Source organism: Oryctolagus cuniculus, chromosome 21 (assembly GCF_051225735.1).
Source record: "Oryctolagus cuniculus isolate XC-2025 breed Fujian yellow rabbit chromosome 21, ASM5122573v1, whole genome shotgun sequence".
Taxonomy (NCBI): Eukaryota; Metazoa; Chordata; class Mammalia; order Lagomorpha; family Leporidae; genus Oryctolagus; species Oryctolagus cuniculus.
In genome coordinates this window covers 22,483,905-22,501,561 of record NC_142887.1, presented here as the reverse complement: position 1 = coordinate 22,501,561, position 17,657 = coordinate 22,483,905, and the positions used below count along the sequence as shown (strand labels likewise).

Genomic DNA, 17,657 nt, shown 5'->3' with positions numbered 1-17,657 from the left:
GAGAGACAGGGAGAGAGGGAGGTCTTCCATCTGTTGGTTCATTCTCCAAATGGCCTTAACAGCTGGAGCTGCGCCAATCCCAAACCAGGAGCTGGGAGCCTCTTCCTAGTCTCCCACATGTGTGCAAGGGCCCAAGGACTTGGACCATCTTCCACTGCTTTCCCAGGCCACAGCAGAGAGCTGGACTAGAAGTGGAACAGCTGGGACTTGAACCAGCACCTGCTGGCACTGCAGGCTACGGCTTTACATGCTATGCCACAGCACCAGCCCCATCAAATTTTGTTTTAAAATCTGTGTACTGGGGAAAATAATCTCAACATTACATATTAGTGGTGTATCTTCCTAAAAATGTGATTTTTAAAAAAGATTTATTTATTTACTTGAAAGAGTTAGAGAGGCAAAGAGAGATATCTTCCATCGACTGGTTCACTCCTCAAATGGTCATAATGACCAGGGCTGAGCCAGACTGAAGCCAGGAGCCTCCTCTAGGTCTCCCACGTGAGTGCAGGGGCCCAAGCACTTGACCATCTTCTGCTGCTTTTCCAGGAGCAGTAGCAGGGAGCTGGATTGGAAGCAGAGCAGCCAGGACTCGAACCAGTGCCCAAATGGGATGCTGGCACTGCAGATGGCGGCTTAACCCACTGCACCACAGTGCCAGCCCCCTTAAAAATGTTCTTTAAAAAGACTTATTAGAGAGAAAGACACACAGAGAAACTTCCACCCACTGACTCAAATCAAAGTTTCCTGCAGTGAAAATAAATGCTGTTGAAGTGGCCAGTAGAAAATTCGCAGCCTCACAAACACAGCTGGCTCTTCAAATCTGTGTTGTTAACCAGTCGCAGACCAAAAATATCGGAGGACCCAGCACCGTGGTGCAGCAGACTGACTGCTACTTGCAACGCCAGGCTCCCATGTCCATGTTCTGCTTCAAGTCCTGGCTGCAACCCTTCCGATCCAGCTCCCTGCTGATGTGCCTGGGAAGGCAGAGGAAGATGGCCCAGCGCATGGGCCCCTGCCACACATGTGGGAAACCTGGTTGGAGTTCCTGGCTCCTGGCTTAACCTTGGTCCAGACCAGGCTTTTGGGGCCATTTGGGGAATGAACCAGTGGATGGAAGACACCAATCCCAACCTCGCTTTTCAAATAAACAAAACAGATCTTTAATAAATGTATCCAGAGGGCCAGCGCTGTAGCATAGTGGGCTAAGCTCCTGCCTGTGGTGCCTGCATCCCATATGGGCACCAGTTCTGGCTGCTCCACTTTCGATCCAGTTTTCTGCTTCAGGCCTGTGAAAACAGTGAAAACGGCCCAAGTGCTTGGGTCCCTGCACCCATGTGAGAGACCCAGAAGAAGCTCCTGGCTCCTGATGGGCCCAGCTTTGGCCACTGCAGCCATTTGGGGAGCAAATCAGTGAATGGCGACTTTTCTCTGTCTTTCCTTCTGTCTGTAACCCTACATCCCAAAACAAAACAAAAACAAAACTTAAATAAGAGAAAGGAGATTCACCTCATATATATATGAAAAAAACCTGTGTCTGTACTGAGCATGGACAGACCTTTCCCCTTTATTTAATCACTTAAACAATACAATGTAGGGGCTGGTGCTGAGATGTAGTGGGTAAAGCCGCCACCTGTGGTGCTGCATCCCATATGGGTGCTAGATTGAGTCCCGGCTGCTCCAGTTCTGATCCAGCTCTCTGCTATGGCCTGGGAAAGCAGTAGAAGATGGCCCAAGTGCTTGGGCCCCTGGACCCCCGTGGTAGACCTGGAAGAAGCTCTGGGCTCCTGATTTCAGATGGGCCCTGCTCCGGCCATTGTGGCCATTTGGGGAGTAAACCAGTGGATGGAAGACTTCTGTCTCCATCTCTCTAACTGTTCCTTTGAAATAAATAAATCAGGGCCGGCACTGTGGCACAGCGGGTTAACATCCTGGCCTGAAGCGCCGGCATCCCATATGGGCGCCAGTTCAAGTCTCAGGTGCTCCCCTTCCAATCCAGCTCTCTGCTATGGCCTGGGAAAGCAGTAGAAGATGGCCCAAGTCTTTGGGCCCCTGCACCCGTGTGGGAGACCGGGAAGAAGCTCCTGGCTTTAGATCAGCGCAGCTCCAGCCATTGTAGCCAATTAGGGAGTGAACCATCAGATGGAAGACCTCTCTCTCTCTCCCTCTCTCTCTGCCTCTCCTCTCTCTGTGTAACTCTTTTAAATAAATAAAGAAATCTTTAACAAATAAATAAATAAATCTTTAAGAAACACAATGTAACAAGTACTGTAAGTCATCCAGGAGAAATTCTAAGTATATGGTACACAGAACGATGTGTGCAGGTTCTATGCAAAGTCACCCTTCTACACAAGGACTTGAGCAGCCATGGATTTTGGAATTCAAAGTGGGGCCGGGGTCCTGGTACCAGTCCCTGGGGACGAGAGTCGACTGTATCCCTTCCCACATAGCCAGCAACGTTTGCTCCTGTGCCCCAAGGCCAAGGCTGTGTGAGTCAGTCCCTTGCAGATACCTGGTGGTTTAGAAGCCCTGCAAATATATGGCACAGGCAAACCACTGAGTCTGCCAAAACTATGGACGTCAGGAAGCCTGTTAAAATGTATTCACCCGGGTAAATAGCTCGAACCATTCCCCAAGCCACTGGGGCATCAGAATAGGGCCGGAGTAGTGCGGCCAGGGAAAAACCTGCAAGAAATAAGATATGATCTATTCCCAGAGAGAATGGCTTCATTACCAAAGGGTTAGAAAAGCCCTTGGCGAAATGGATGGAACCTTCTACAACTTTATAAATGAAACAAGTCCTGGGGCCCCTGTACCCGCCTGGGAGACCTGGAGGAAGCTCCTGGCTCCCGATTTCAGATGGGCCCCGCTCCAGCCATTGTGGCCATTTGGGGAGTGAACCAGCGGATGGAAGCTCTCTTTCTCTATCTCTTCTTTTAACTCTGCCTTTCAAGTAAATAAAAATTATTTATTTATTATCATTGGAGAGGAAGAGTCACAGAGAGGTGCTTCCATCCACTGGTTTACTCCCCAAATGGCCGCAACAGCCAAAGCTGGGCCAATCCAAAGCCAGGAGCTTCTTCCAGGTTCCTGTGCAGGTGCAGGGGCCCAAGGACTTGGGCCATCTTCCAGTGCTTTCCCAGGCCATAGCAGAGAGCTGGATGGGAAGAGGAGCAGCCAGGACACAAACTGGTACCCACATGGGATGCTGGCACTGCAGGCGGAGGCTTAACCTGCCTCACCACAGCACCAGCACCCCCACCCCCCAAAATCTTTAAAAGCAAGAAGCATTCCAGAGCAGCCCCCATGAACACCCTGAATCTCCTCCAAAGTCACCAAAGCCAAGCACTAGCCCTTCCAACCTGTGAGAGGTACTTGTACAGCTGGGGGTCCCGCTCAAGTCCCAGGTAAGCCAGACGCTCTGCTTCGCCACCTGCCAGCAGCTGGTAGAAGATGTGGAAGTTCCGCTCGCCCTGGTTTTGGTAGACGACGCGGGACTTCTCTATCAGGTAACTGATGATGTGTCCACCTACCGGGACGCCCTTCAAGACAGAACAGACCTGCGTCGGTCACTGCCAGCAGCGGGCAAGCCACCTGCTCACCACTATCTCCTGAAGAGCAGGGATTCATCTGAGTACAGTCTGATCTAGATTTGGCAATGATCAGTGTTTTCCGGGTTCTGTTTAAAAAGACTTTTGCCTACCCTGAGGTCACGAAGATATCTTCTGTTTTCACTTAGACGTGATAGTTTTACTATTCGTGATGATGATACATCACTGTTCAATAAACGGAGTGAGGTAGGGATCAAAGGTCTTTTTATTATTTTTATTTATTTATTCTTTATTATATTGAGATCTGGTTGATCACCACCAGTGACTGGAAAGATAATCTTATCCCTGCTGAATCACAGTGGTGCCTTTTCAACAGCTGACTATAAAGGTGGGCATCTTTCTGGACTCTTTTCTGGTCCGTTGGTTTTTTCACCCACCTTCTTTGTCAATGTCACAGTCTCAATTATGATTACCAATAATATATCCACTAAGGAATTTTTATTTCAGGACAAAAAAAAGCATAGACAACCCAATTAAAAATGGGTGAAAGACTTGAACAAGAACAAATTTAAGTGGTCAATAAGCAAATCTCCATCAATTATCAGGGAGATGCAAACTGAAATCACAGTGGAAAAAACCCCACTATGTCCCACTAGAATTTCTAAAACTATGAGGATTAATAAAAATGTAGGCATATATATACATGTGTGTGTATATATATATGTATATATGTATATATGTGTGTATATATATATATATATATATATATTTGAGAGGCAGACAGAGTGCCCATCCTCTTCCTCACGCACTAACCTCCCACAATGGCTCCTGGCAGGGACGGGAGCCAAGAGCTGGGAACTCACTCCGGGTCTCCCACGTAGGTGGCAGGAACCCTGCCATTGCTGCTGCCTCCCACAATCCACAGCAGTAGGAATGTGGAGTCAGGAGCCAGAGCCAGGAATCAAACCCAGGCACTCTGATGCACGCTGAAGGCATCTTAACGGCTAGTCTGATACCACTGCGCCCCAGATGGGTTAGAGAAATGCACACGTCCTGGCACGGAGTAAGAATTCCTGTGCTCCACACACTTATCAGCATCTGGTAGATAATTTTTGCCCACCTGGAAGGTCTAAAATGGCATTTCATCACGCTCCTTACTGCTGTGTCCCAAAATCAGCACCGACCCCGATTTCTCAACCGTTTGTACCAACAAAGGCCCTTCCTCCATTGCCATGCCTCGGGTAGGGGTCCACCACTGGCAGACAGTGGGGTCCCCATGAACCAGGAAGAGGGGCGTCAGCGTACCTGGAAGTCAAACTGTATGTCCATGTATTTCCCAAATCTGCTGGAGTTGTCATTCCGCAGTGTTTTGGCATTTCCAAAAGCCTTCCAATACAAAGTGTCATTCACTGTCATTTAAGCTCATCCTGGCCCCCAGATAAACATGCTTATCATGATCCCACCTGCTTATCAAACCCCTGGCCCCCAGATAAACACGCTATCACCACAGTGGGTGGAGAGATGAGCCCCCTGCCTCATTTTCTAAGAAGGAGCGATTATATTAACTACAGAGAACTTAACGCCCAAAGCTGGAGTCAGACCCAGGGAGACGGAGGGAAAAATGTCTTCTCCCCGGAATGCAAATCTAGGAATGTGGCAGACATGGCCAACACCGAAGGACACAGCCCTCACTGTTCCAAAGCCACCACTGACCGTCCCCGGCAGCAGGTGCCTCCTTAGATCCAATCGCTCCTCTCAAACAGCCTATGGGGAAATGCCTCCAACCACCACCACGGTCTACAGAAGAAGCCCAAACCTCAAGAGGAACCAGCGCCTGTTCACAGTCAGCTGGGAAGTCCCGGAATTGTAACAGAAGCCAATTGTAGTCCTTCGTTACGTTTTAACTAAATAAGAAGAGCAGTAAGCCATCAAGCCTCACTAACGGGCTTCCTAATGGGGCTGCGCAGTTTGAACAAGTTTCATCTGTCCCGAGACAAACATTAGGAGCAGATCCAGTCTACACTTGGGGACACAGCCTCGGGGGTTTCGAGGGACTTGCCAGGATTGGATTCCCCTCCCAGATCGACTCCAGGATCGGGCCCTCCACTGGGACGCTGCTCATGCGACTCCCTTCTTAACAGTGACTGCCCAGGCAGGGGAGTCCCCTGGCTCCGCGTGCTCCCAGGCCGGCCTCCTCCCGTGGTCCTCAGCGGTTACTCACCTCCAGCACAGGGTTGGACAGCAGCAGCCGGTCGCGGGCTACCTGCAGCGATTCCGTCATGGGGCACATCACTGCAAAATACTGGAGAATCTTCTTGGAGGCTTCCGTTTTCCCCGCCCCGCTCTCCCCAGAAATGAGGATAAAGTGGTTATTCAGCTCAGAGCACATCACGCGGTAGGCGTTGTCCGCTATGGCGTAGCTGGGGAGAGGATCGGGACAGGAACGAGCTACTGCCCTCGGCTCCAACGCACATCAGAGCAAAAACACAGGTGCGCTGCATCCAGGAGGCCCCCCACCCCCGCCCCCACTGACAAATGAGATAGCACTGCACCAGCTAGGACACAAGGCTGCCTTTTTAGTGGGAATGAAAGTATTTTGTTCAGGGCTAGTGCTGTGGCGTAGCAGGTTAAGCCACTGCCTGTGGCGCCAGCATCCCATACGGGCACCGGTTTGAATCCTCACTGCTCTACTTCTGATCCAGCTCTCTGCTATGGCCTGGGAAAGCAGTAGTAGATGGCCCAAGTCCTTGGGCCCCTGCACCCACATGGGAGACCCAGAAGGAGCTCCTGGCTCCTGGCTTCAGATCGGCCCAGCTCCAGCTGGTGCAGCCATTTGGGGAGTGAACCAGCAGATGGAAGACTTCTCTTTCTCACTTGCACTCTCTGCCTCTGCCTCTCAAATCAGTAAATCTTAAATTTTTTTTTTTCAAAATTTACCAAATTAGTTTTTTAAAACATCCATCAGTATTTCTTAAAGTAAGCCAGGTACTAGGATGGGCGTTTGGCCTAGCAGTTAAGACACCACTTGGGGGGCTGGCACTGTGGTATAACAGGTAAAGCCACTGCTGGCAGCACCGGCATCCCATCTGTTGAGTCCCAGCTGCTCCACTTCTGATCCAGCTCTCTGCTGCGGCCTGGTAAAGCAGTAGAAGATGGCCCAAGTCCTTGGGCCCTGCACCCGTGTGGGAGACCCGGAAGAAGAAGCTCCTAGCTTAGGATTGGCGCAGCTCTGGCTGTTGTGGCCATCTGGGGAGTGAACCAGCAGATGAAAGACCTCTCTTTGCCTCTGTCTGTAACTCTACCTTTCAAATAAATTTTTTTTTAAAGACACCTGCATCCCTTATCAGAGTGCCTGGGTTTAAGTGACAGCTCTGCTCCTGATTCCAGCCTCCTGCTAATGTATAAGGGACGGCTCAAGCAACTGGGGTCCTGTCGCCTAAGTGGGAGACCCAAATAGAGTTCCTAGCTTCTGGCTTTGATCTGGCCCAGCCGGATCGGCCCCAGCTGTTACGGGCATTGGGGCACTCTCCCCCACTCCCTCCCAACTCTCCCCTTTCAAATCAGTAAAATAATTCTTTTTTTAAAAAGAACAAGCCCAGACATGTATCCCCAAGAGATTTTTTTTTTTTTTTGACAGGCAGAGTGCACAGTGTGAGAGAGAGACAGAGAGAAAGGTCTTCCTTTGCCGTTGGTTCACCCTCCAATGGCCGCCGCGGCCGGTGCGCTGCGGCTGGCACACCGTGCTGATCCGATGGCAGGAGCCAGGTGCTTCCTCCTGGTCTCCCATGCGGGTGCAGGGCCCAAGCACTTGGGCCATCCTCCACTGCCCTCCCTGGCCACAGCAGAGAGTTGGCCTGGAAGAGGGGCAACCTGGACAGAATCCGGTGCCCCGACCGGGACTAGAACCCGGTGTGCCGGCGCCGCAAGGCGGAGGATTAGCCTAGTGAGCCGCGGCACCAGCTCCCAAGAGATGTTCTACTGCAGGCAGAAATGACGTCCTGCCCAAGTGCTGAACAACGCAGAGAGCACAGTCAGATCTCACGCCTGCTTTTTCCTTCGGAACCCGGAGCTCTTAGAACACAGAGGCAGGAAAGCAAAGCGATTCCAACACGTCCGAGATCCCTTCAGAACACGAGGGAGAACTATCCTCGGCGCTCCGTCTCCAAGAGCAGCAACCGCAGCACGGAGGCCGCGAGGTTGGAAGCCGGCTGTGCGGGACTGCACAGCGGAGGGTGCAGGAGTGGAAGGCCGACGAAGGCAGAGCCTACATCCTGATCCGGAAGTCAGCCTGGGAGGAGCACGGGGAACTCAGCAAAGCCTAAGTCACAGAGACCCAGCTGGACAGGGGTCACGGTGAAGCCCCACAGCCCTGCTAACTTCTCATAGGCATTTTCTTAGCCGCCATGACACTCGGGCACCAGTAGATGGCACTACAACATTCCATTTCCCAGAGAAGTCGCCTCTCTAGCCACCCTCTTGTGTGTCTCAGCCTTTGCACACGCTCACGTTTCTGTCTTATTTAAGCTGAGGTCCTGTGATGACCTACTTATTTCTGCTGCCTTGAAATACTAATCTCAAAGACGATGATGAATCTACAACACGTTAGCAAACATGCAACGAGAATGCAGAAGCTACTGAATGAACACGTAACAGGATTTGGGTGGATGTGTGGATGGATGGATGGATGGATGGGTGGGTGGGTGGATGGATGGGTGGATGGGTGGGTGGGTGGATGGGTGGATGGGTGGGTGGATGGATGGATGGGTGGGTGGATGGAGGGGGAGATAGGTGGATGGGTGGGTGGGTGAGTAGATGGATGGATGGGTGGATGGAGGCAGAGATGGATGGATGGATGGGTGGGTGAGTGGAGGGGGAGATAGGTGGATGGGTGGGTGGGTGGGTAGACGGGAGGAAGGGAAGGGGAAAGGAAAAAGAGAACAAGAGGAACACACACAGGACAGTACTCCTAGTGGTGGCCCTGTGGGTGCCACTTACACATGCGGCGGCAGTTCAAAGAAATTGACCCCTTGGTAAAGTTCCATCTGGCTCACAGAGTAGAGTCCGAGCTCCTGGTACGGGTTCACAGACACCAGCAGAGTTCCGATGTACGTCTGGGGGAACAGAGCACAGCGCGAGTGAGGAATCCGGGATGCAGAAGGCTGTCACTCACTAGGATGCCCAGGCGCTCGCCGAGTGCTGGGACATAAAGCAATAGGTAAGGCAGCGAGGACCTCCCTCTCACAGTGTGAGGACATGCATGGTTAAGGGAGGACACACACACAGGTGTTAGCGCGGGGCAGCTGCTGGGAGGAAGTGGCATCTGAGCAGAGACTTAGAGGAGTCGTTAGGAAAAGAGAAGGCTGGCGTTTATTTTCCCAGAGTTCAGCACTGGACCCTACTCATCTTCAAGTTTTCCAGTACATACACGAGGGTACTTCAGGAAGTTCATGGGAAGATGGAATTAAAAAATAAGTGTCTTTTGGTGCAAAAAGATTTTGAAGTCCATGCTCAGTTTTTCTATAATATGCATTTTTCTATGAGCTTTTGAAATAGCCTTATATTTGTAATAGAAACACTAACATAAGATTTCTTGGAACATGGTTATGAATCAACACAGAGCTCCAAGTTCTCCCATAGAAAATATAAATAGCGGGGCCGGTGCTGTGGCACAGTGGGTTAACGCCCCGGGGCCTGAAGAGCCAGCATCCCATATGGGCACCGGTTTTAGTCCTGGCTGCTCCACTTCTGATCCAGCTCTCTGCTGTGGCCTGGGAAAGCAGTAGAAGATGGCCCAAGTCCTTGGGCCCCTGCACCCACGTGGGAGACCTGGAAGAAGCTCCTGGCTTCGTCTTGGCGCAGCTCTGGCCATTGCGGCCAACTGGGGAGTGAACCATTGGATGGAAGATTCTCTCTCTCTCTATGTGTAACTATTTCAAATAAATAAATAAATCTTTAATAAAAAAAAGAAAATATAAACAGCTAGGCTCTTTTGAACAACTGATATTTTCAGATCCTGAGTTTGTTGTGGTTTCAAATCCTTGGGTTACTAAGGCCTCCATCAAGATGACGCTGAGTGGCCAGCACTGTGGTGGCATGGTGGGTAAGGCCACTGCCTGTCATGCCAGCATCCCATATGGGCGCCAGTTTGAGTCCCAGCTGCGTCACTTCCCATCCATCTCTGTGCTGATGGCCTGGGAAAAGCACTGAAAGAAGGCCCAGGTCCTTGGAGCCCTGCCACCCACGTGGGAGACCAGGATGAAGCTCCTGGCTCCTGGTTCCTGGTTCCTGGCTTCAACTTGGCTCAGTCCTGGCCATTGTGGCCATCTGGAGAGTGAACCATTGGATGAAAGTGCCATTTCTCCCTCTTCTCTGTAACTCTTTTAAATAAATACATAAACACAAATGTACATAAATTTTTTTTTAAAAAAAGAATATGTTCAAATTTTTCCAAATAATGTTTCCAACCTCTAGGACAAAAATCAGAGAATTAGAACAGAGAAGATGATTTTGGCTAAAATTCTCCATAGAAATCTGGTTTTTCCAGGGTAGAAAAGAGCTTCTGAAATTTATCAGATTCAGCTCGAACATTTAGCTTAGCCACGATGCTCCCATCATCCCGTTCGCACCTCACTGTACATCATTTCCCCTCTGCTTACACAGAATGTTAGTTTGGCATTTTCCTGTTTCTACAGCCCAGGGTGATAATTCTGAAAGCTCAACTATGGGTTCCAAAAAAAACTTTAAAACGTTTGTGAAAAAAATGGAATTAATTTTATTTTGGTGCCCCCAAAATAGAAATCCACGCAGGTCTCCCCCAGTAAAGCAGTTTCCATGAACTATCTGAAGAGCTCTCATATGCATGGATTTAAAAATACTTTTTGCACCAAAACTAGAGCTTTCTTTTAATTCTGTCTTCTGTGAACTTCTGGGAAGTCCCCTCGTGTATTCTCTAAGACGCAGCCTGTTTATCTCTTCCGATATCCTTGGTTGCCATGCAGAAGGTCACAGGCACCATTACAGATACAATGGCTATAAAACGTTTGTATAAAGCTACTTAGTAAAAGCTAATAAAAGCTCAAAAATAGAAAATAATTTTAATGCCATCCCATGACAAGCCCTGCGACACTATGAATTTACCTGAAAATTGACAGAATTGATCAATGGAAAATTTAAAAAAATTTTTAAAGATGACTACGTCAAGTTCAGTTTGAGAACAGCTCAACGAGATGCTCTAGGTCGACCGTGAAGGCTGAGGGGTAAGGGCAGACTCTTACCTTGCGGGGCTAGCACCTGTTCCTCCTTCTTTCAAGAGATTCCTGGAGAAGCTCTCTTCCCCAGCTCCAGTCCAATTGGCTGGACTGTGACCCTGCCCCTGGACACCAGGCTGACCCCTCCAGGGCAGTCTGCACATTCCTCTTTCTGATTGGTCCGAGGTCAGCACGTGACCCAAGATGGGCCAATCAGAGCAGAGCGACGTCAGTGCCGGGGCATTTGCTAGGACTGCATTCTGGGAAGATGTCCTCCCACCTCAGTAACAACAGAGAGCAGATCCAATGCGATCTGCCTCTGCTGGTACCCATCTTGCCACCGGGCAGAGAGGCTGCGGGAGAAGGAAGCTGGTGCTCTAAAGAGATCCCGACAGAGGGAGCAGAGTCCTACAGACAGCCCTGGAGAGCCCGGATCGATGCCGGGGCCCCACAGCTGCCCCCATCAGTGAAGTCCCTCTGTGGCTCGGGCCAGTGTGAAGGCGGGTCTTCCTCTGTGGCCGCCACGGAGGGTCACGGCGCACCTAGCCGAGTGACATTGTGCACAGCCGTCAGAAAGGACACACACACTGTGCAGAAGCAGCCGAGAAACGGGTTACGTTACGTATATGAGGTTCTCGCTGAACCGCTTGCGGAGGTTCTCCACGAAGGCCGACTCGCTGGTGTGCGCGTCCAGGAGCACGAAGTCCTGCACGCCGACCTTGTCCCGGGCGGTCAGCGCCCCTTCCATGTGCAGACGGATGTGCCGCCTCCTCGCCTCCTCCTCCTGCGGCACACAGAACCGAACTCAGCTGATTGCGGGGCAGTTCCCGCCACGCGTCTGACGCACGGAGCTACCTACGAGTCGGTCAAGTCTCCTGCGTGTCCAGTCGTGGGGATAACAAGAAGCTAAACTCCAGGAGAGGAGAGCTGAGATTAGAACAGGAGGGCTTCATTTAGGGTTTATAACCTGGTGAGGGATACGGGATGACCATAAGGCACACACACACACACACACACACACACACGGCCTAATGTCTCAGGGAAGCCAGTCCCCTCACACCACATGGCGATCCCATAAGATTACAGTGGAGCTGAAAGTCCCCACTGCTTCGTGTCTTCACTGCGCCGTCCCCACGTTTAATTCTGCTTAGCTACGACAACGCTGACCACTGTGCTACAGTGCTGCGGACTGCAGGTTTTCAAAAACAAAAGAGAGTTAAAAGATGATGTTGGTGCACAAGAGTTTTGAATTATGTGGTTTTTCCATGAACTTTTTTGAAGACCCCTTGTGTGTGTTCATGTATAAAAATTCACTTGAGATGTAGCTTAGACCTTTACATGATGTAAATGGAAAATGTACACAACTACCAAAATAAAGTGGAGGGGACTGTCTTTGCACCCAGAGAGAGGTGAGGCTTTCTTAGGATTCAGGGGGAAAAATTATAAAAGAAATTAGGTTTCATCAAATATAAAACTCTCATCAGAAGACACTTAAAAATGAATGGGGGGGTGGGCGTTGTGGTCCAGAGGATTAAGCCCCTCTCCCCTCTTTGGACACCTGGATCCCATCAGAGTCCGGGGTTGAGTGCTGGTTACTCCATTTCTGATCTGGCTTCCTGCCATGTACCTGGGAGGCAGCAGGTGATGGCCCAAGTGCTTGGGGTCCTATTACTCATGTGGGAGACTTGGATGGACTTTCTGGCACCTTACTTTGGCCTGGCCCAGCCCTGGCTGCTGTAAGTATTTGGAGAGTGAACCAGTGAATGGAAACTTTCTCTTTTTCAAATAAATGAATAAATCTTAAAAAAAAAAAAAAAGTGAGTAGGCAGGCCACAGACTCCAAGAACTATTTGCAAAATATACACCTACAAAAGATCCAGAATAAAAGAGCCCTATGGCTCAATAAGAAAAAAACAAACACAGTGAAAATAGTTGAATGGACACTTCATAAAGGAAGACAAATGATTAAAAAGTACTTAGAAAAAATGCTCATCATACTTAGTCATCAAGGAAATGCAAATTAAAATCCCAGAATGGTTAAAATTACCAAGAACTGCAACGCCACACAGTGGCCAGGGCGTGGGGCAGACAGAGCACTTCGTGGCGGCTGGCAGGAACGTGGAGGTATCCAGTCACTCGGGGGTAAAAGCCTGGCAGTTTCTAATGAAGTTAACTGTGCCTTTATCCTTTGATGCCGAAATTCCACTTCTAAGTATCTACACGAGAGAAGTGTAAACATCTATCCACAAGACGACTTGAACATGAAGTTCCACTCATGCCCAACTTTGTTGTAAAGGACCCCGAACTGGAAAGGATCCAAATCCCCATCAAGTGGCGAATGGACGAGGAGCATCTGTGTGACAGAACCAACAGAGCCACAAAGGAGAAAGAATGGCACGCACAATGGCGTGGGGACTCTCACAGACTTGATGCTGAGAGCACCCAGCCACAAAAGAGCCCATACTGTACGATCGCGTTTCTATGAAATTCTAGGACAAGCAAGACTAATCTACGGTGAAAAAAAAAATCACAATTGTTGCCCAGCTGGGGGCAGTGTGTGGGGGGGGTGTGGGCAAAGGACATTCTGGGGGTGATGGAAACTGTCCGCAGCTTGATGGGGCTGTGAGTTACACGGGCGATTCAATCTGCCAGGATAAGTGCTGACAATTTTGTGCATTTCAACCTTTTTAAATTTTATTTGAAAAAAAAAATCATCGAGTAGGAAGGGACAGAGGAAAGAGGTACAAATAAAAGGAGGGCAGAATGTTAGGAGCTGAAGCCAGGTGATAGGTGTGGGTTATTATACTACTGTTTACTTTGTATATAGAAAACATTTTCTACAATAAAAAGCTTTTTTACAAAAACCCAGAGGTCCACCAGATGTCTCCCTGCACTGCCCAGCCCCCTGAGGTTGAAAATAAGACATGTAGGATCAAATGATATTTTGGGGATTCCAACTGTTCCCATTTTACAGCTTATATTTCATAAGGGAAGCAGGTGGCATGGTGATTAAGTTCAAGGACTTTGGAGCAGGAGCATCCAGGTTCCTCTTCCTTCTGTGTTGCCTCCTGGTGCTATAACCTTGGGAGGCTCCCTTCATGTCCCCCCAATCCGGGGTACGATGGAGTCATCACCACACCCACGTCGCAGGCTTGTCGGTTTGATGGGAACCGTGGAATGCTCTTGGAGCAGGGCCAGGCCCCGTGTGTGCTCTTCCGAGCCCTCCTTTCTGTTATCACTGATACAGGTAGCGGGGTCATGAGCGACAGAGTGATCTGCTTCCTGGAACCAGCGAGCACCCTTCCTATTGGGGGCGGGCTGGGGTCTGCGACCACATCCGGGGCTGCACCCAGTGACCTTGCTGTGGTCAGGTTGTTGAGGGTGGAGGACACAGACTTCTTTCCAATCTGCTCTTAGAGACTGCGCAGGCAGCCCCAGGAGCCTGTGTGACTTTCAGCCCCGAGAGATTTGACCAACCCTGCAAATGGGAACATGACAATGGTTTTTAGCATGGAGGACCAAAGCACACCCCATCCCCTTCAGACTGGAGTTTTGTTTCCCAATATCCCAATTCTATTATCTAGACTTTTTAGCTGGCTCATTTCACAATGGAAACATTAAATTTATTTTGATGCAGAGACACTTTGAAATCCATGCGAAGTGACCTCTGGGATAGATGGGTTTCAACTGTTTTGCATCAATCTTTGGCTTTCCTTGAACTGTTTGAAGCACATCTTTAGAAGAGCGTGGGAGGGGCCTGCATTGTGGCACAGCAGATTAAGCTGCTGTCTGCAACCTTGGCATCCCATATCAGAGTGCCGGTTCGAGACCCAGCTGCTCCACTTCTGATCCAGCTCCCTGCTAATGCCCCTGGGAAAGCAGCGGAAGATGACCCAAGTGCTTGGGCCCCTGCACCCATGTGGGAGATCCAGGTGGAGTCCCAGGCTCCTGCCATTGGCCGTTGTGGCCATTTGGGGTCTAAACAAGTTGACAGAAGATTGAGCCCTCCCTCCCTCCCTTTGCCTTTCAAATAAAATCTTCAAAAAGTGGGGCGTAGAAGAACTACAAGATCCCAATGAGACCGACAAGAGTCATCGACAGGATGACTCTTGGGGTCCAAGGGCAAAGGGTAATGAAAACATGGGAGAGGCTCAGCCCGTTCCAAGAAGGTTTAAGTAAGACACTGACTTATCATGAAGACATCATTAAATCCAGAAAGGATCCAAGAAGCCAGGGGAAATGAGAGAGATTCAATTACAGATACGAAAATTAAGTTATGTCCAGCTAGGTTACTCCTAATGAGCTCCATCTTTGCCTAGGATGGCCAGCCATATCCCAGAGATCTCTCTCCTCGCCACCCATGGGGCCCTGGCAGGTGCAAGGGCCGAGCCAAGCTGCCAGGTGTCGGGGGCCGGGTTAGGCCAGAGAAGTAACGGCCCTCCCAGCTGCCCGGCTACTGCTTCCCTCCACTTGGAAACACAGGGCCGACAGGGTGCCTTCCTCATAGCACGTTAGCATGCAACCTCGCAGCAAACACTTGGCCTGGGCGGCTTGGGCACGCCACTCATCTGAAGGCAAACAGAAGAAAATAGGCATTTTTTTAAAAAAAGTTTATGGAAAGTGAAACCAAAAGATAAGTTTATCTTTTATCAGTGCAAAAAAATAGAATTTTCTGCATAGGAAATATCTCCAAAATGTTTATGAAAAGTGCATATTACAAAAAAAACCTCTATGCATTGGTTTCAACATTTCTCCCCAAAGACTTATTTGAAAGAGAGGGAGGGAAGGAGGAAGGGAGAGAGAGAGAGATCAACCTTCTACCTGCTGGTTCACTCCCCAAATGACCACAACAAACTGGTCTGAGCCAGTAGCCAGGAACTCCATCCTGGTCTCCCATGCGAGTGGCAGGGGCCCAGTGACTTGGGCCATCTTCCACTGCCTTCCCAGGTGCAATAGCAGGGAGCTGGATCAGAAGCAGAGCAACTGGGACTGGACTTGGCACCCTATAGGGGCGCTAGTGTTGTGAGTGGCAACTTACCCCACCATGGCAGCTTAACCCACTCACAACATGGGCTCCTCAAAAACGTTTTGCACCAAAACCACCATCTCTTTAAATAAAATTGATTTAAGAAACAGTTCAGCTCCCCTTCACTGGTTCACCCCGAGTGCTCGGGGCCAGAACACGCTGAAACCTGTGCCTAGTCTTTTCACAACATGGGTTCCCATGAACTTTTTGAAGACCGCTTGCACACGTGTAGCTTTGCACACTCTGCCCGCTGTCTTTTTCCTCATCTTCTCACTAGGAAATCCACCCTGGGGAATATTTTGGAGTTGTCTGAAGGAAATAGCCCTTGGTCTTCTAAAATTTTTCTCTCTTTAGAGGGACAGAGGTCTTCCATCCACGGGTCTACTCCCCAAGTGCCTGCCACAGCCAAGGCTGGCCCAGGACTCCCTCTGGGCCTTTTATGTGGGGGAGGGCAGGGACCCAAGTACTTGAGCCACCACTTGCTGCCTCCCCAGGGTGCTCATTAGCAGAAAGCCGGATCAGCAGAGTGGACAGGACTTGAGCTCAGGCGCTCCAACATAGGCTGCAGACACCCCCAGCGGGTCTCAACCACCGTGCCCAACCCCAGCTCCGTCCATTCCGTCTTAGACCTGCCAAGCACCCCACCGCTTCCACCGAGTTTACTGCGGTTTATTCCGCCCCCTAGTAGGGGGTCTTCACTGGCTTCCCTCTGAATGAAACTGGTAGAAAACAGCAAAAAATCCTACACCAACGACCCCACAAAACCCAACAAGACACAGAAACCCGCACAGCACCGCCCCCGCCTGCAGCACCGCGGTTTAGCTCCGAGCACACGGAGCACCTATCAGAACCGGGCCGACGTGGCCTAGGCGCTGGATGAGCCTCTGCCCTGGAGGCCACAGATCCGTTCCTCTGCTTTAGGACTCCATATCAGGTACATTTTGCAAAGACGTGAATTTTTTCTAACTTGACACTGAGATTTAATATACTCATACTTTAAAAAAAAAAAACACTCAACCTGTTTAAGTAAAACTGGACAAGCTATTTCTGAAATTATTTGGAATTGCAAAGGACCAAAAACAGCCCAGGTAGTCTTTACATGGAACCACTTGTCGTTGCGTGACAACTTGCTCTACTAATTCCCGATCTGTACCGTGAGGGTCCGTGAACTCGCTGGGACGAGGACCTGAAGACACCAGTGTGACAGGCAGACCACAACTACAGGGCCACTTTGTTGGGACAAAGGTGGCCAAACAGAGCAGCAAGCAAAGCGCAACCTCTTCAAAATATCAGCCTGGGACATGGAGGCGTCGGTCACAAGAGAAAAACACACTGTCCGCCTCCATTGCAGGGAACGTGCAGTACGGGGTGTCTACAGAAGAACGCCAGCTAGGGGATCTGAGGCGACTGCTAAAGGGTATGGGGTCTCTTCCCAAGGTGGTCAAAACATTCTAAAATTGTGGTGCTGGCTGCATGACCACGTAACCCTACTAAAATCCTGGAGCTCCACACCCTAGATGGACGAATTGTCTGCTATGCGAGTTACAGCTAACAAAGCTATGGAAAAAAAAAATCTAAAGGTGAAAGGCAGAATTCTAAAGCTTAAGAGAACAGGAAAGTTATTTTCATGACCTTGGGAAGAAGGACTTCTTCATAATTCACAGCTTCCACCCTAAAGGGGGCGATGTGCAATCTTGGCTCCATTCGGAGTAAGAATGTTTATTTGTGAAAAGACACAAAGAGTGTGAAAAGCAACGCTGCAGGAGAGAGAAGCTCCTTCCAGCACATCAGAAGAATCTAGAAGTTAATCAATCAAAGAGCTCAGTCCAAACACAG

The 17,657-nt window shown here is 49.8% G+C and overlaps 1 protein-coding gene across 3 annotated transcripts in view; it reads right to left on the bottom strand.

Annotated features, from left to right (window-relative positions):
- Positions 1-17,657, bottom strand: part of MYO1H (myosin IH) — a 115,945-nt gene that overhangs the window by 38,300 nt on the left and 59,988 nt on the right. For 2 of the 3 annotated variants that reach the window (XM_089322894.1, XM_051835869.3), the window contains exons 2-6: positions 11,418-11,579; positions 8,544-8,659; positions 5,770-5,968; positions 4,854-4,934; positions 3,360-3,539 (exon numbers count right to left, since the gene is read on the bottom strand). In XM_089322894.1, the coding sequence (XP_089179020.1) occupies positions 3,360-3,539; positions 4,854-4,934; positions 5,770-5,968; positions 8,544-8,659; positions 11,418-11,543 (702 nt within the window). In that variant the 5' untranslated portion in view covers positions 11,544-11,579. Of the gene's footprint in view, positions 1-3,359; positions 3,540-4,853; positions 4,935-5,769; positions 5,969-8,543; positions 8,660-11,412; positions 11,580-17,657 lie in introns of those variants that run through there. The other variant, XM_089322895.1, reaches the window with a different exon arrangement.